The sequence below is a fragment of the Mauremys reevesii genome, linkage group 1 (assembly GCF_016161935.1).
Source record: "Mauremys reevesii isolate NIE-2019 linkage group 1, ASM1616193v1, whole genome shotgun sequence".
NCBI classification, from domain to species: domain Eukaryota; kingdom Metazoa; phylum Chordata; order Testudines; family Geoemydidae; genus Mauremys; species Mauremys reevesii.
Genome location: NC_052623.1, coordinates 214,955,715 through 214,974,579, shown reverse-complemented (window position 1 = coordinate 214,974,579; position 18,865 = coordinate 214,955,715). Strand labels below are relative to the sequence as shown.

The following is an 18,865-nucleotide window of genomic DNA, read 5'->3' as shown; positions in this document are numbered from 1 at the left end:
CAGTGGAAAGCCAGAGGGTTTGTACATAGTTTGTTTTCATAGTAACTGGGTGGCACAAGGGGGCGTGCTGTGGCTGTTGAATTTGAACTACACCCATGTACTATGACTTCAGGCTTTCAAAGAATGTGTTCTGTACGTGTTCCTTGCTGCCTGCCTATATCCTGCAGTGGCTCCTATTGGAAGATTTGCTCCAAGACCAACATTTTTGGTTTAAGAGCAATATTTCAAAGTGCTGTAATGCGCATATGCATATTTTATTTGGGAAGTATTGTCATTAACCACAAGGAAGAAGGAAGTGGTTAGGGTAAGGTAATCATGACTCATGTGCTTCATCCATCTTCTGAACAATGGAACTGAGTGTGGTCAAAAGGATGTAAGTTGGTGGGTCATTTGGTCAAGGGTTCCTGATTCAGAGACCTCCACTTCAATGAGCTGCTCATATTTTCAGATTCTTGTAGCTTCCTTTGGTGCAGTACTAGGGAACACGAAGGGAAGCAGGTGATGGAAAGGTGAGGGAATGGATGAGCTCTGCCCCTTTTCCATGCTATAGTACAGCCCTAGTGCAGGGCCAGCACACCCCTTTTAGCAAAAGGAATCAAAATCCCACAGCTGAGAAAATATGCTTTAGCCAAATGTAAGTTATTTGACTAACTAGAGGGGTAACTGGGTAAAATCCTATGGCCTGTGATCTACAGGTCAGACTAGATGATCCAAGAGTCCCTGCTGGCCTTGGAATCTTATAAATCATCCACACACAACAAAATCCACTTTGATGATGACAGGTTAGATGAAGAACTGGGTTCTCGTTTTTTCCTAAGATCTCCCCAAATAAGGGATAGTCTTCAAAAGGGACCTTTGCTCCCTGAGAGCTCAGAAGTGCTGACAGCAGAACCTTGGGAGGAAAGGGGGAAGCAGTTGAGTACCTTCCCCTGCAGTGACCTGTGAAGGAACCCAGCCCTGCTCTCCTTCCCCATACTGCCTCCAGCAGTGGCAAAGAGACACCAGGCTCACCATTCCCCTTGGTGCTGCTGCTACTTCTAGGGGGAAAGGGGAGGTCAGAACAGTGCAGGGGGGATCATGTGTGGATGGGAGGGTTCAGCTAACTCCCTATCCATATCTCCCTATTTCTGTTCCTCTTCAAAACATGCTCCCACTGACTCCATGCTAGTCCCTGCATCCTCTACCTGGCTCCCTAAAGTTTGGGGAGGAAGGCTGAGCAGGGAGGACCAGGCTGTGCTGGACAGGCAGGGATGGGAGACTAGGATACAATGCTGGGGCAGTGATGAGACTAACGTGCACCCAGTGTCTTCTACAGCTGGATTACTCATTACCAGGGAGCCAGAAGCAGTGGAGGGGGAAAGCTGAGTTGTGGTGCACAGGGTGCTGACAAATTCAGCAAACCAAAACCCAAGGAAATTCACTGCCACAAAACTTCATTCATGCAAAGTTAAGATTGCCTGCTCATGCCTCGCACACTTCCAGAACATGGAGTTCAGCAACACTCAAACCTCTGTAACCCTGGAAACCACAATCTTAACTGTGCTGCCTTTGTTGGCGTGTTGGGGCATCCTTCAACGCACATACTACCACTCTGTCTAGTTGTCTGTAAGGGCACTTTGGGAACAGAGCATGTGGCACTGTAGAAAAAAGTCTCTAACACCTTTTTACTAAGGCAAAGCTCAGGTTTAGGCCAGGCATAGCAAACGGGCTACCTACCCCTGGCCTACACTCAAACATTGAACCTACTCCACACAAACCACCCAAGACTTGCTAAAAGTTACCAGCCCTTCACCTTTATCCCAAGGACTCCTGAGACATTGCCTTCACTTCCCCCTGTCTAAGGCTGGAGACCACAGTCATGTAGGCCATCAGGCCACTGACAATCCCCTTGGCAAGTAGGTCCCTGCACATCACTGCTGACAACCTACAGAATTCAGTGCTGAAATGAGAAATACTTTACCTCTCAAGCCACATGTGGCATCATATCACAGTGACAGCTCTGCCAATGTGCTTCACCTAATCCCTCTGTTATTCATAAGAACATAAGAACGGCCGTACTGGGTCAGACCAAAGGTCCATCTAGCCCAGTATCTGTCTACCGACAGTGACCAATGCCAGGTGCCCCAGAGGGAATGAACCTAACAGGCAATGATCAAGTGATCTCTCTCCTGCCATCCATCTCCATCCTCTGACAAACAGAGGCTAGGGACACCATTCCTTACCCATCCTGGCTAATAGCCATTAATGGACTTAACCACCATGAATTTATCCAGTTCTCTTTTAGACACTGTTATAGTCCTAGCCTTCACAACCTCCTCAGGTAAGGAGTTCCACAAGTTGACTGTGCACTGTGTGAAGAAGAACCTCCTTTTATTTGTTTTAAATCTGCTGCCTATTAATTTCATTTGGTGACCCCTAGTTCTTGTATTATGGGAATAAGTAAATAACTTTTCCTTATCCACTTTCTCAACATCACTCATGATTTTATATATCTCTATCATATCCCCCCTTAGTCTTTAAAAAGGGCCCACGCAACTTGCAGGGATTTCACTTTAGTCACTGTACCTTGTAACTTTTGTCTAACTAACCCCCTCATTTTTGTATAGTTCCCCCTTTTGAAATTAAATGCCACAGTGTTGGGCAGTTGAGATGTTCTTCCCACCACAGGGATGTTGAATGCTATTGTATTATGGTCACTATTTCCAAGCGGTCCTGCTATATTTACCTCTTGGACCAGCTCCCGCGCTCCACTCAGGATTAAATCTAGAGTTGCCTCTCCCCTTGTGGGTTCCCATACCAGCTGCTCCATGAAGCAGTCATTTAAAGTATCGAGAAATTTTATCTCTGCATTTTGTTCTGAAGTGAAATGTTCCCAGTCAATAGGGGGATAATTGAAATCCCCCACTATTATTGGGTTCTTAATTTTGATAGCCTCTCTAATTTCCTCAATAAGAACCTTGGGAGGAAAGGGGGAAGCAGTTGAGTACCTTCCCCTGCAGTGACCTGTGAAGGAACCCAGCCCTGCTCTCCTTCCCCATACTGCCTCCAGCAGTGGCAAAGAGACACCAGGCTCACCATTCCCCTTGGTGCTGCTGCTGCTTCTAGGGGGAAAGGGGAGGTCAGAACAGTGCAGGGGGGATCATGTGTGGGTGGGAGGGTTCAGCTAACTCCCTATCCATATCCAAGGTTCAATACGGCAACACCTGGCACAGTAAAGGCAGCTTGTGTACATACAGCTACATGCTGGAGTTCAGGCCATTAGAACAACACAAACAATGGCACCTTCTCATAGTCCTTCATGTCTGTTTATTATGACACAGGCACACACACCCTTTCTGAACTACTCCAAGCTCTGGTCTACACTACAGGATTAGATCAAATTTAGCCACGTTAGGTCGATTTTATAATGAATGCGTCTACACAAGCAACCCCATTCCGTTGACCTAAAGGGCTCTTAAAATCAATTTCTGTACTCCTCCCCAGTGAGGGGAGCAGTGCTAAAATCAACCTTGCTGGGTTGAATTTGGGGTAGTGTGGATGCAAATCGACGTTATTGGCCTCCGGGAGCTATCCTAGAGTGCTCCAATGTGACCGCTCTGGACAGCACTTTCAACTCAAATGCACTAGCCAGGTACACAGCAAAAGCCCCGTGAACATTTGAATTTCATTTCCTGTTTGGTCAGCGTGGCGAGCTCAGCAGCACAGGTGACCATGCAGTCCTCCCAGAATCACAAACGAGCTCCAGCATGGAGTGAATGGGAGACACTGGATCTGATTGCTCTATGGGGAGAAGAATCTGTGGAGGCAGAACTCTGATAAAAAAGAAGAAATGCTAATATATATGCCAAAATCGCACAGGGCATGGTGGACAGAGGCTACAACAGGGACACACAGCAGTGCTGCATGAAAGTCAAGGAGCTCAGGCAAGCCTACCAAAAGACAAAGGAGGCAAATGGTCACTCTGGCTCAGAGCACCCTATGTGCCATATCTATGATCAGCTGCATGGCATTCTGGGGGGGGACCCGACCACTACCCCACCACTGTCCGTGGACAACTGCAAGGGGGGAGTCTCCCGCAACACGGAGGAGGATTTTGTGGATAAGGAAGAGGAGGAGGAGGAGAATGCGCAACAGGCAAGCAGTGAATCTGTTTTCCCCGTCAGCCAGGAACTTTTCATCACGCTGGATCCAATACCCTCCCAAGGTGGGATCCCTAACCCAGAAGGCAGAGAAGTCCCCTCTGGTGAGTGCACATTTGTAACTACAGTACAGGGTTTAAAATCAATAGTCTTTAATGTTTGATTGCCCTAAAGACTTGGGATGCATTCGCAGCCAGTACAGCTATTGGAAAAGTCTGTTAACATGTCCGGGGACGGAGCAGGAATCCTCCAGGGACATCTCCATGAAGCTCTCCTGGAGGGACTCTGAAAGCCTTTGCAGGTTTCTGGGGAGGGCTGCCTTATTTCATCCTCCATGGTAGGACACTTTACCACATCAAACCAGTAGCAAGTAGTCTGGAATCATTGCAGCACAAAGTATGGCAGCAAATGGTCCTGGGTTTTAGTCGCATTCAAGCAACATTCGGTCTATATCTTTCTGTGTTAGCCTGAGGAGAGTGATATCATTCATGGTCAACTGGTCAAAATAGAGGAATTTTTGTAAGGGAACAATAAAAGGACCCCATTTATGCCGAGCTGTTTGTGCTTGGCTAAAAGGAATCATCCCTGAGAATAGCCATGCAGCAGGGAGAGGGGTGAAGGGATCATACCAAATAGCCACACAGAGTGGTGGAGGGAGGTGTGTGCTGCACATCCACCCAAAAACCACAGCTCCTCTTTTTAAATGGCAAACACAACCGGCATTGCTTGCTCTGGGAAAGGAGGGCACTGCAGTTTGAAAACATTCCCACATGTTATCAAGGTGTTAGAAGCCAAACCCATGTACTCTATAGCTTACCATGGCTACCTGGAAATTGAATTCTGTTGCCCAGCCATGTGTGTTGTGTCACCATACCGGCAGGCACTCAATATAAAAGGCAAAATGCGACCTTGTATCTAAAGCACATGTGCTGTTTGCTGTGAATTGTTTGATCCACTGTGAAAGACTCTCCCTTTTGTTTTCAGTACTGTATCATAAATATTACTCTCCCTTTTTATCCCCCCCGCCACACACACAGGTGCAATGTTTCTATGCTCCCCCATCATTTCCATCCCTGAGGTTATCGCAGATTAGAAGGCAAAAAACCCCACTCGTGATGACATGTTTTCTGAGCTCATGCAGTCCTCCCACACTGATAGGGCACAGCTGAATGCATGGAGGCATTAAGTGACTGTGATGAGAAGAGGCAGGATGCAATGCTGAGGCTAATAGGGGACGCAAACAGACATGCTCAGGCATCTGGTGGAGCTGCAGGAAAGACAACAAGAGCACAGACCGCCACTGCACCCACTGTACAACCACCTGCCCTCCTCCCCAAGTTCCATATCCTACTCACCCTGACACCCAAGAACGAGGGGTAGGGGGGTGGCTATAGGCACCTAGCCACTGCACAGGAAGGCCCAAGCAACAGAAGGCTGTCATTCAGTTTTGATTTGTAGTGTGGCTACAATAAGCCATGTGGCCTCATCCTTCCCACCCCACCCGAGATACCTTATCAGTTATCTCCCCCACCCCCTTTTAAAAATAAAAAAAAAGCATGGTTTCAAGACAATAGTGACTTTATTTCCTTTGCCAGCTGTGATTGAAAGGGGGGGGGGGGGGAGACGGTGGTTGGCTTACAGGGAGTTAAAATCAACAAAGGAGGCAGGTTTGCATCAAGGAGAAACACATACAACTGTCACACCCTAGACTAGCCAGTCATGAAATTATTTTTTAAGCCTCTCTGATGCGCAGCGTGCCTACCTGTGCTGTTCTAATTGCCCTGGTGTCTGGCTGTTCAAAACTGACAGCCAGGTGATTTGCCTCAACCTCCCACCCTGCCATAAACATCTCCCCTTACTCTCTCAGGTATTATGGAGCACACAGCAAGCAGTAATAATGGGAATATTGGTTGCGCTGAGGTCTAACCTAGTCAGCAAACAGCGCCAGCGAGCTTTTAAACGTCCAAATGCACATTCTACCACCATTCTGCACTTGCTCAGCCTATAGCTGAACTGCTCCTGACTACTGTCCAGCGTGCCTGTGTATGGCTTCATGAGCCATGGGAGCAAGGGGTGGGCCGGGCCTCTAAGGATAACCATTAGCATTTCAACATCCCCAATGGTAATTTTCTGGTCTGGGAAGTAAGTCCCTTCTTGCAGCTGCTCAAACAGCCTGGAGTTCCTAAAGATGCTAGCATCATGCACCGTTCCCAGCCATCTCATGCTGATGTTTGTGAAATGTCCCTTTGATCCACCAGTGCTTGCAGCACCATTGAAAAGTACCCCTTGCGGTTTATGTACTGGTTGGCAAGGTGCTCCGGTGCCAAGATAGGGATATGCGTTCCGTCTATCGCCCCAACAAAGTTAGGAAAACCCATTGCAGCAAAACCATCCACTATGACCTGCACATTTCCCAGAGTCACAACCCTTGATAGCAGAATGTCAGTGACTGCATTGGCTACTTGAATCACAGCAGTCCCCACAGTATATTTGCCCACTCCAAATTGATTCCCCACAGACCAGTAGCAGTCAGGCGTTGCAAGTTTCCACAGTGCTATTGCCACTTGCTTCTCAACAGTCAGGGCAGCTCTCATCTTGGTATCCCTGCGCTTCAGGACAGGGGAAAGAAACTCAGAGTTCCAGGAAAGTGGCCTTACGCATGCAAAAGTTTCGCAGCCACAGGGAATCATCCCATACCTGCAACACTATGCGGTCTCACCAGTCTGTGCTTGTTTGCCGGGCCCATAATTGTATTAACCAACCAGCCCCACTGCCGCCATGATGTCCCAATTGCCACAGCTTGTGCTTTCAGGAATGTCTGTGTCCATGTCCTCCTCACCATCATGCTCATGCTGCCATCTCTTAACCAGGTTCTGCATATACTGCAGTATAATGTGCGAGGTGTTTACAACAGCAGGCTCCATGCTTGCTGTGCTATGGCGTCTGCACGGGTAACCCAGGCAAAAAGGTGCAAAGATTGTCTGCAGTTGCTTTCAGGGAGGGAGGGGAGAGTGATGACATGTATCCAAAACCACCTGAGACAATGTTTTTGCCTCATCAGGCATTGGGACGCTTAACCCATAATTCCAATGGGCAGCGGAGACTGTGGGATAGCTTCCCACGGAGCACTGCTCCATGAGTCAATGCTTGCCATGGTAGTGAGGATGTACTCGGCCAACTTAATGTGCTTAGTGGGGACATACACAATTGACTGCATAAAAATCGACCTAATTTCGTAGTGTAGACATACCCCCAGTGGCTATTGCCAGCTCTGGGGCGGGGATAGATCTCAGGGACGGTTGCAGAGATGAAGAGTTAAGGTACACACTATTTCCTGGTTTTCAAAGGTATGATGTGAGTTTACTAGACATTCTGGAAGGGCATGAGACACTGCTGGGAAACTTCAACTGTATGTTAAAGTTTTGGGGCAATTAATATGGTTTAGATCAACCAGAATTTACTGACTTGATGCAGGAATCACATGCAGAAGTCCTATTGCCTCTGTTATGCAGGTAAGAATAAATTACCAATCTATTAATCCTTCCCTGTTTCCAAGGTCAGTCTATGGGATCCCTGAAAGAGAATGTTCTCTTCCCCATCCTCAATTATATATGCAGGATCAGGAGCACTGCTGATTTTACAGCCATGGATGAGTGACTCACCCTGCTGAAAAAGTGCACTGCCCCCTCAGCTGGGGAACGAGAGGCAGGGGCATCTCTGACACCCTATCCCCACCGCAAATCCCCCAAGGTATTAGAAAGTCTCTCTCCATTTCTTGCACTGGATGGAAAACAAATTCCAGTTGGGTCCCTTACCCCATCTCTGCCAATAGGAGGTGGTCCTCTCCACTACGGTTGGCTGCTTTGGGATTTCAGGCACCTGCATCAAACTTCCCCCAACATAGTGAGACAACACCTCATGAGGGAAAGTTTATATAGATATGTGCACAGATCTACCTTTTATTTTTTTTATATATATATATTATATGAGATATATCTTTTTTTTTTTTTAAACAATCCCCCACAAAAACCACCCATCCACACCCAGCAAAACAAAGAACAAAATCAAGAGGGCAGCTACACTCTGGAGCAAAATTGTTCCAGGATCCCACAGAGCCAAAATGGCTGCTGAGCACCAGTGCAACTTCCTTCCAGGCTTCCATGATATTCTGGTGCTAAGGTGACTGAAACGGAGTTAGTCCTATGGCTCTTTAAATTTACCTGTCAAAGGACAGGGTAAGAGACGTAGAACCGAAGAGCTAAGGTGGTAAGAGATTGCAACAGAGGAATGGGAGAGATTGCTAGGGGATGGAGGAGAGAGGGAAGCACAGAGCAGATGGGAAAGAACGAACGTGCAGAAGAACTAGTTGGACAGACAGATGCTGGGGATGAGTAGAGAAGTGTCACACTCAGGACACCTGCTTTTTAACCCTGCTTTCTCCCTCTCACCCTCCCAGGAGTTCAGAGATCCAGCTAGTTTGATTTAGACCAGATCTTTGCGCTGCCCCGGAGCCTGCAGAGAAAGAAACACAGTCTCAGAATGGAGCAAGAGGCCCATGGACTCACCCCCACATCCTCGCCCAAGGCACATGAGAAGAAGTGGCTGTGATTCTCAGATGGGGATGGGTGCCACCACAAAGGAGGTGTATTGCCTCAAATCGAGGATCTCAGAGATTCACTCCGGATGACTGGGGTGCAGGGCTCCGCTGGCACTAAGCCTGCCATAGTATGTGTGTGAAGGAAGAGTTATTGCCCTGAAACAAAGGCCCCAGAGGCTCCCCCCGAATACACATGGAGAGGGGTCATGCTCAGCTGCGGCTGCTCCTCACCCTTTGGCTTTAGAAGCTTTCTTGCTGGTCTGGCGCTGGTTGGTGCCAGGAGCTGGCTCCCTGAGCTCTGTCAGATGCTGCTCTGGATCCTGGGATGTGGCTGCTGCAGCTGCTGCTGTTGTCACTTTAATTGTCTTCTTTAGATTTGCCACCTGCCAGGGTTGGAAAGCAAGAACAAAGGACATTCTCAAGGAAAAGCCATGTTAAACTAGAGTTAAGTTTGCAATATAGGTCAATAATAAAAGAGAAATATCACAGCAGCCTTTGAGAACTCTGTAGTATGGGGTGGTGTCTCGCTGCACAATGACCCTCCTCAGGCATGAGCTTCCAGAGGGTCCTGATGTAAGGCTATGTCACAGGTACTTTCAGTAAAAGTCACGGACAGGTTACGGGCAGTCAACAAAAATGAATGGCCCGTGACCCGTCCACAACTTTTACTATATACCCCAGACCAAAATTTTTTTTTTGTGTGTGTGGGGGGAGGGAAGAGGGAGGACTGGGGGTGCCCAGGGGTGCTGTGGGAGGGTGGCAGCGAGCAGTCCAGGACCCCTGCAGGTGCTGTGGGTGCAGGCGGGTGGCCTCCACCCAGAGCACAGGCTTTGCAATTTCCATTGGCTGGGAACTGTGGCCAATGGGAGCTGCGGGGGCAGTGCCTGGAAGCAGAAGCAGCACGCAGAACTGACTGGCCACGCCTCCGCCTAGCGGATGAGTGAGGGGCATGTCACCACTTCTAGGGAGCCCCCCAGGTAAGCACACCCAGAGCCTGCCTCACCCCGGCCTGTGCCCCAACCCCCTGCCTCCTCCCACACCCAAACTCTGCTGCTGCTTGGGTGGGGTGAGGATTGGAGAGGGAAGGGTGTGTTGGCCCGAGATTGCCCCAGCAGTGGCCAGTGTGACTGGCACAGGGGCTGCCTAAGCTGCCCCTGAGCCAGGCACACTGGCCACTGCAAAAGTCATGGAGGTCAAAAAAAGTCACAGAAGCTGTGACTTAATGAAGAGGTAAGAAATACAAAGCCTGGCTCAGGCATGTACTATAAGGCCTTTCATCTGTAGGGCACCGATTCCAATCCAGACCCAGATCAGGGGAACTGGCTGCTCTGCATCAGCACACTCACCTCACTCTCTATCTGCTGCTTTAGGCCCAGCTGTTGCTCTTTATGTTGGTTGGCTCGGCTAACCTGCTCCTCAATCCCAGACAGGACAACCTCACAGCCCAGGCACCTGCAGAGGAGAGACAAAGCTGAGCAGGCTGGACAGTTCCACACAAAGGCATTGCAGTGGGGAACCGGGATGGCACAGTACTCTGCATACATACAGCTACACCTTGAGAGCATCAACAAGTGTTTAGGAGGAGAGGAATGCATCTGATAAGGGCGGGCATAGGAGCAGTAAGCCCCCAGTAAGGAAAATGAGGGAGGAAGGCAGGCTGCAGTGGGAATGATGGCAGGGCTAGGAGGGTTGAATCACTGAAGGGATGTTGGGAGCTCAGTGTTAGAGGGCAGATTTAGCCCAGTGAATTTCAAAGTAAGCTGGGGGGAACCCCTTGTCACCAAAAGGGGCTTTGAGAAGGTTACAGTCCCCCTGCACTCTTCCAGCAGCACACAGGAGAACCTGGAAGATTCTCCCCCATATCTGGAGATGTCTCCTCACTACCTGCAGAAATCAAGGGATTTTGTGGGCCGCCTGAGGCTGGAGTTGTCACATTCCTGCAGCATGTGGGCATTAGGGGTGTTGCAGTGACTCCAGGGGTTTGAAATCTCTTCACCACTCCAGCAACATTGGGGGGAGTGAGCATCTCATCTGTAGCAAAGCGGGGGGGGGGGAAGATGTTTCCTCATTACTCCTTCAGTGTGTCAGGGTGTGCGCCTTCTGACAGCATGCAGAAGGCTTAGGAGAGGCTCATCACCACTCCTATAGTTGGGGGTGGGGGCACAGAGGGCTGGGGGCTTCCTCCTCACCACTCCTGCAATGTGCGAGTGATGGTGCTTAGCTCCTCCCTGCGGATGTCTCGCCCGATACTGTAATCGACCTCAAGACGCTGATTACGCTGGTCCAGGCTCCCACGCAGCACATCTGCATACACAGCCTCAATCACTAGGTCCTCCAGCTGCCGCACATTCTTCAGCTGCAACTGTTCCAGCAGCACTGCATAGGGGATGCACTGCATGTGGGGAAAGCACAGGTAGTTAGTATGGGGTGATCCCAACAGGAAGGGGAGTGGGGGAACGAAGCCATTACCTTGATCTTGGCAGCCAGAGTGACCACCGACAGGTGCCTCAGCTTGTTCTTCTGAGCCTCGCTCAATGGAGGGAGGTTCCCAGCTTCGGCTGCTCTCAGGGAAAAGAGCATGATATTAGAGCTGGAGATGTCCCATCTCACCCTGGCCCAGGATCCTTCGCCCCACATCCATTTCTCAAAGCTTCTAATGTACATTTTTCTTGGCAAGGCATCACCTAAAGCTCTCACCCCCCTCGGCATGGAGGAAGTGTTCCTGAGCTCCTTCCCCTTGCCTTAGTCCTGCTCCTGCAACTTCTCCTTACTCCTCTGGTGATCCCTAAATAACCCCCTCTCCTCCACAAGGTCCACACCCCTAACCACTGGCAGATGGTTCTCATAACCACCCTCCCACACATACATACACCTCACCACAGCCAGGAAGCCAAATGGAAGGACTCAACTCTCGGAATCCCTGCCCAGAACTAAGCCCTATATTATTTGTATTCCAGTAGCATCTAGAACCCCAAACAAGATCAGGCTCCCACTGTGCTAGCCACCATACACCTACATAGTAAGAGAGAGGTCCTGTCGCAATGAACTTCCAGTCTAGATAGACAAGATAAACAAAGAGTAGGAAGGGACACAACACAGGAAGAGTGACTTGCCTGAGGTCACACAACAAGTCCAGTAGCAGAGCCTAGAATAGAATCCCAATCTTCAGAGTTCTAGGTCAATGCCCTATCCACCAGCCCATGGTGCCTGCAGAACCCCCTTCTGCTCTCTGAGATCTCTGTAGCTCTTTGAGCTCCCTCCAATTTGTCACTGTCTTTCTGGGATTGAAGGGTCCAGACTGAGGAGTATCCTAGGTGGGGTCTCCCCAGAGCTGTAGAGAGAGAAAAACGATTCCCTCCCTGCTCTGGAATGCAAGGCCTCTGCCTATGCATCCCCAAAATTGCCCTGACCTGTTTTGTGTTTCTAGCCCATCTGAAGCCCCTGTGCCATTTGCTCCCCCTTTTCCCCTTAGTCTCTGTCCACCTTTAAGGTTGCCAGGTATCCATTTTAAAACCAGACCACCTGGTCGAAATGGGACCCTGGCAGCTCCAGTCAAAAAGTCCAGTTGGCGGTGTCAGCAGGCTCCTGGGAAGCAGCCAGCATATCCCTCTGACTCGTAAGGTAGGGGTGGCAGCCATGGAGACTCCATGCGCTGCCTCAGCCCTGAGCACCGGCTCCGCAGCTCCCACTGGCCAGGAACCATGCCCAAAGGAGCTCTGGGGGCAGCACCTATGGGCGGGGGCAGCGAGCACAGCCCCCTGGCCGCCCCTCCCCCTAGGAGCCAGAGTGACATGTCACCGCTTGCTAGAAGCTGCCTGAGGCTACACCCCACACCCCCTCCTGCACCTCAACCCCCTGCCCCAGCCCACACCTATACCCCAAGCCCCTCAGCCCCAGCCCAGAGCCCCCTCCTGTATCCCAAACCCCTGAGCCAGCCCAGTGAAAATGAGCAAGTGAACAAGGGTGGGGGAGAACAAGTGACAGGTGGGGGATGGAATGAAAGTGGTAAGTCCTCAAAGGGACAGAGCAGGGGTGTAAAGTTTTCTGCGATTAGAAAGTTGGCAATCCTATCCACCTTTCCTGCTTCTTAGGAGACAACAGGCCCACATCCCAGAGCACTAGGCTACGGGGACTGTAAGAGAATGACACACGTACACAAATAATCAGCGTATGTCCCATATGCGAAGAGGGTGAGCAGACGGAAGACGGAGGAGAACTCATTCTCAGCCAGCTGCAGGGGAGAAAAAGCACTCAATACAAACAGCAAGAAACTTTGCACACCACAACCTGACCCCTATCCCCAGTTCCGGGGCACATCTAACACAAAGCCCATTTCCCTGCTTTTTTCCACCCAACAGACCCCCAGGTGTTTTTCAGTCTAGGTAACAGTGACAGATCCAGTTACCCACCAAAACGCAGCTGCACCGGTGCGGAATGGCAGATGCTTCACATGCTTCACAGCATTTAGGGAAACTGTAAACAAGCCCCACTAAAGCGGCCGGAGCAGATTGCGGGAAGCAGCCAAGGGTACTGGAGCCATTTGCATAGTGGGGTGCTGAGAGCCAAACCCTGTATAGGATGAAACCCACTTCCAGCCAGGGGCTCAGCAGCTGCCCCAGCACCCAGGGAAGCAGGCTGAGCTGCGGTTGCCCGGGATTTTGACCAAGCAGCGCCTCAGCGTTGGGCTGGGCTGGCAAGAAGCGCCCTCGCCCTGCTCCGCCAGCGCCCCCCCGAGCCCTGGGGGCCTCCTCCCGCAGGGCAGCGCCCCCTGCCCGCGCCAGCCCCCGCGGCACAACCCCCGCCGAGCCCCCGGGGCCGGCGCTCACCTCTCGGACGTTGGGCAGATCCAGCAGCTCCCCGAAGACGTAGATGCCGGGCGCCTCCAGCACCTGGTGGATGAGGCTGACCAGGGCCGCCCCGCGAGCCGAGCGGGCCAGCAAGAGGAGCTGCTCCTGGCTCTGCCCCGTCACCTTCACCTCGGCTGCCATGTCCCCGCGGAGCCGAGCGGGCGCGGCCCCACCACGCGCTGCGGGGACAAGCGGGGCAGGGCCTCAGCGCGGGGCGGGCTCTGGGCAGAGCAGGCGCTGCCGGGCCCGCGCGCTGCGGGGCCGCCCCCACGTGCCCGCCCCCGGGCGGCAGAGAGGTGCGTGAGCAGCGCCCAGGCGGGCGCCTACCTGCCGGCGGGGAGCTCCGGGCCTCCCGCGCCTCGCGCTGGTTTCCCTCCTCTATGGTACTCGCCTCCCAAGAGAAGCCACATCCGGGGTCCTGACGTCATAGAGCCCCCAGACCACGCCCACAACACCTTTCTCTCTCCCCCCCCCCTCCGGCCGCCCCCCTTCATTGGTTCTGGCCACGGAGGCAGAGGAGGAGCTGCGTTCCCTCGCTGGTCCCGCCTCCGCCGTTCTGCCATTGGTCGAGTGGCTGCGCCTGTGGCTGGTTGAGTGACACGGTGCTGTACCGCCGCTGCGGGATGTGCTCCAGCCCGCAGCCGCAGAGCCGGTGTCATGAATCCCCAGACAGACATCAACCCGCTCCCAGAGCAGGGAAGAGAACTCAGGCGTCCTGACGCCTAGTCATGGAGTCATAAAGGTTGGGGCCAGAAGGGCCCACCAGATCAACCGCTGTCTATCACAGGCCACCAACACCACCCAGCACCTGCAGACTAAACTGAACCACCAAAATATTACACCCACAGGAGAGTAGACTATTTTTGCCACAGGCAGAGAATAGGAGGGAGTGGGCCCAAGGTGCACCAGTGCCCTGCAATGTCAGGGAAATGATTAAGTGACATATACCCAGATAATTCTGGCAAGTGACCTGCACGCACATGCTGCAGAGGCAAAAACAAAAAAACCCAAAGTCACTGCCAATCTGACCTGGGGGGAAATTCCTTTCTGTGTAAGGCTGAGGCCTTTTTCCTGCTGGCATATTAGGAGAGCAGTAGCCATGAGCCAAGAAGCTGAAAGTCACATTTTCACATTCCATCTAAATTACATTAAAACAATGTAATATCAGGCTGTTAAGAAGGCGATCCTGTCCTAATAGCATCCACCATCAACAGATAAAGAAACAGATCTTAAGATGGTTAAGGAAAACTTTGTTTGATAGCATTCTCTGGCAAGAAATCACTTATCAACAGTGGTGGTTGCAAAATCCTTACTACTTTATTGTTTTGTCTTTATGGTCCTCACTTTTCTATTGTTTGCATGGTCACTGTCTGGTTCTTTGATTATTTCTGTCTATTACATAGCAAAATTAGTTAAGTATAAATCAACTATGGTGGTGGGATATGATTGGTTAAAGAATTGTTTTACAGTATGTTAGAATTGGTTAGAAAATTGCTTAGTAATATTTTAGTAAAATGATTGGTTAAGGTATAGCTAAGCGGGACTCATGTTTCACCATATAAACTCAGGTCCAAAAGGAAGTTCTTTGGAACCAACTCCAGGACACAGCCTCAAGATCAGAGCTGCCAGACCTCAACACCCTGCCAATCACACCATGAAGAAGCTGGAGTCCCTGGATGAGCTGATCCTGACTGGCCAGCAGGAAAAGTTCATCTGCCTTATTGGGAGTGGTGAGCATTGTATGCTTAGTGTGTGTGTTTTGCTTTGGTGACTGTTAATAAATAGAGGTTAAGGACAGGGCTGGCTCTAGGTTTTTTGCCACCCCAAGCAAAAAAAAAATTGGCTGCCCCCTGTCCCAGCCCTGGACTCCTCAACGCACCCCCCTGCTGCCCCAGCCCTGGGCTCTTCCCCCCACCCACCCACACCCCCACACCCTGCCGCCCCAGCCCTGGGCTCTCCCCCCCAACACCTACACCCTCCTTCCACCGCAGCCCTGGGTCACTGGTAACTCGCTCCCAGGGCAGGTCATTCAGCAGAAATTTTAGATGTGCACAGACAGGATTGGTTCCCATATCGTTACAGAACTGCAGTAAAGTGGAACAAATTTTCAGCTGGTGTGATTGGAGGATATCTGGATGCATATTATAAGACTGTAAAAGCAGCAAAGAGTTCTGTGGCACATTATAGACTAACAGACGTATTGGAGCATGAGCTTTCGTGGGTGAATACCCACTTCATCGGATGCATTCACCCACGAAAGCTCATGTTCCAATACGTCTGTTAGTCTATAAGGTGCCACAGGACTCTTTGCTGCTTTTACAGATCCAGACTAACATGGCTACCCCTCTGATATTATAAGACTGTCCTCCATAAATGAGGAAAAGTTGAGGTGCCTTTATTATTCTTTTGTTCCACTCTTTCTTTCTATGGAGAATTTGCCAATGCAATATCACTGTCTTCCTTTTAAACAAACAAACAAAAAAAAGGCAATGGCTGTTGAAAATAGCAATTCCAGTCCTAATAACCACTGGGAAGCATTTCTTGCTCAATTTTATCCTACTTTTTCTACAGCAATTACAGTGGATCAGTATATTTGATTTGGGAGAAATGAAGTAACAGCTGCCCAAACTGAGCTTGAGCACTCCTGAATTTTGAGGTGTTCAAATCTGGAAGGCAGGTGCTGGGTGTGTGTGTGTGGGGGGGGCTGTGGGCTCCGCGGGGGAGCACAGCAGCATGTATGCAGCAACATGTCTGGTGCGGCGTGGAGCCAGACACGCTGGTCTGAGTGGCACGGTAAGGGGGCTGGAGGGTTGGAGAAGGGGTAGGGGGTTCTGGGGGCAGTCAAGGGACAGGGAGCAGAGGGAGTTGGATGGGGTGGAGATTCGGGGGGGCAGTCAGGGGCAGGGAGAAGGGGGGGTTAGATGGGTCAGGGGTTCGGGGGGGCAGTCAGGGGACAGGCAGCGGTTGGATATGCATGGGAGTCCCAGGGGTTTGTCAGGGGACAGATAGGGGGTGGGGTCCTAGGGGGGAAGTTGGGGGGGTCTCAAGAGGGAGCAGTTGGGGACAAGGAGAAGGGAGGCTTAGATAGGGGGTGGGATCCCGGGAGGGGGCAATCAGGAGACAAGGACCAGCAGTGCTTAGATAGAGGGTGGGGTCCTGGGGGCAGTTAGGGGCAGGGGTCCCGGGAGGGGGTGATCAGGGGACAGGGACAGGGAGCAGGGACGGTTGGATGGGTTGGGATTTCTGTGAGGGGCAGTCAGAGGGAGTGGATGGTGGTAGGGTGGGGCTACCCTCCCTCCCCGTGGAGCGTACTAGTTTTTGAATGTTAAAATATGGTATCCCTACCCTTCACAGTGCAGCTCTCCATTCACAGCAAGCTGCAGCATGAGGTCTCAGCTACCTCACTCCCTCCCACTTCCTTTCCTGTTGGTAGTGGCGAAGGGAATGCTGGGAAATGTAGTTCTTTCCCTGCTCCAGGACTGGCTCTATAGGCAGGGAGCTAACCAAGGAACTACAGCTCCCAGGGCCCCCTGTTGGTTCTCAGCTCCCATGCTGGATCCCTGCCACCCCTGCAAATGGGCTGCCCCAAGCACGTGCTTGCTTTGCTGGTGCCTAGAGCTGCCCCTGGTTAAGGATATTACTGTGCAAGGCTCTTTCACTGGTAAAAGACCTTGTATACCTGTGGACAGGGCCGGCTCCAGACCCCAGCGCGCCAAGTGCGCGCTTGGGGCGGCATTTTGCCGGCAGGGCAGCAGGCGGCTCCGGCGGACCTTCTGCAGTCATGCCTGCGGGAGGTCCACCGGAGCCACAGACCAGCGGACCTCCCGCAGGCATGACTGCGGAGGGTTCGCTGGTCCCACGGCTCAGGTGGACCTCCCGCAGGCATGACTGCGGAAGGTCCGCCGGAGCCTCCTGCCTCCCTCCCAGCGCACCCTCCACAGGCGCGTCTGCAAGAGGTCCCCCGGAGCCGCGGGACCGGCAGCGCGCCCCCTGCGTGCTTGGGGCGGCCAAAATCCTAGAGCCGCCCCTGCCTGTGGAGCCTTAAGTCCATAGGGAATCAGTGTTATACCCTGAACCCACGGAGGGGTAGAGCCCAGAGAGGGGTTAAGATGGGTGCCTTATACCTGGAGCCCTAGGAACTGGGAAAAGGTTAGGGTGACTAAATTAACTGGGTTACACCAGGAGGCCATGGAAGGGTAAAGATGGGTGCCCTAGAGTATGTGTAACACCTGACCCCACAATATGATGATCATAGAATATCAGGGTTGGAAGGGACCTCAGGAGGTCATCTAGTCTAACCTCCTGCTCAAAGCAGGACCAATCCCCAGACAGATTTTTGTCCCAGATCCCTAAATGGCCCCCTCAAGAATTGATCTCACAATCCTGGGTTTAGCAGGTCAGTGCTCAAACCACTGAGCTATCCCTCCCCCTCTCAGTTAGACCCTAAGCATGTGAGGAAGAACCAGGCAATCAAGCACTTGAGAGAGAAAATGCTTGGTACCGCCTAGGGTGACCAGATGTCCCGATTTTATAGGGACAGTCCCGATTTTTGGGTCTTTTTCTTATATAGGCTTCTATTACCCCCCACCCCCTGTCCCGATTTTTCACATTTGCTTTCTGGTCACCCTAGTACCACCTCAAAGCCCTGACCCCCCTGTCCAATGTCCCATCTTAGCCATGGCTTTCCCTGATGAATTGGAAGGAGATTAAAAAAATCCCGCACAGAAAATATGGGAGGGAGGGGGAATCTCTTCCTTAACCTGCCAGTGGCCAGCTAAAATTCTGAAGCAGGAGAGATAAACCAGAAGTGAGCCCCAGGGCTTTTGAGACTCCTCCCCCCCATCACAAGCAACCCCATCACATTCTTAATTTGTCCATCTCTCTCTTAAAACTAATTAAGTTGTTTGCCTCTAAAACTCCGGTTGGGAGGCTACATTTGTAACAGTTAGACCCCTCCATTCACAAGGTCAGGAACAGATTATTGGCTCCCGGGCCTGGTCCACACTTGAAAGTGTCATAGGTATAGCTATTTAGGTTTAGGTTTGGTTTATAGTATCAAAGCCATAGTGTGGACATGGTTACACCGGTATAAAGATGACTTATACCTGTAAAAGTTATTTCCTTTTTTGTATAGTATAAAGCAACTCTATACTAATGGCATGTCTACACTGCCTACGTTACAGCGCGGCAGCACTATGACATGAGCAGTGTAGACTCACTTTATCACCAGGGAACAGCTCTCACGGCGATTAAAAAAACCCCACCCCAAACAAATCACTGTC

At 51.3% G+C, this 18,865-nt stretch overlaps 1 protein-coding gene across 2 annotated transcripts; it reads right to left on the bottom strand.

The window, feature by feature from the left end:
- Positions 1 to 348: 348 nt before the first annotated feature.
- Positions 349 to 14,017, bottom strand: COPS7A (COP9 signalosome subunit 7A). 2 transcript variants are annotated; one of them, XM_039514081.1, is made up of 8 exons: positions 13,911 to 14,017; positions 13,563 to 13,762; positions 12,892 to 12,967; positions 11,206 to 11,294; positions 10,926 to 11,128; positions 10,083 to 10,188; positions 8,968 to 9,119; positions 7,439 to 8,651 (listed from the first exon to the last, which is right to left on the bottom strand). In XM_039514081.1, the coding sequence occupies exons 2-8, from the start codon at positions 13,722 to 13,724 to the stop codon at positions 8,612 to 8,614; spliced, it is 828 nt and encodes a 275-aa protein (XP_039370015.1). In that variant the 5' UTR covers positions 13,725 to 13,762; positions 13,911 to 14,017; the 3' UTR covers positions 7,439 to 8,611. The 2 variants fall into 2 exon arrangements, with proteins under 2 accessions (XP_039370024.1, XP_039370015.1); XM_039514090.1 differs by lacking the exon at positions 7,439 to 8,651 and adding an exon at positions 349 to 475 and having other exon boundaries at positions 13,563 to 13,987.
- Between the last annotated feature and the right edge of the window lie 4,848 nt (positions 14,018 to 18,865).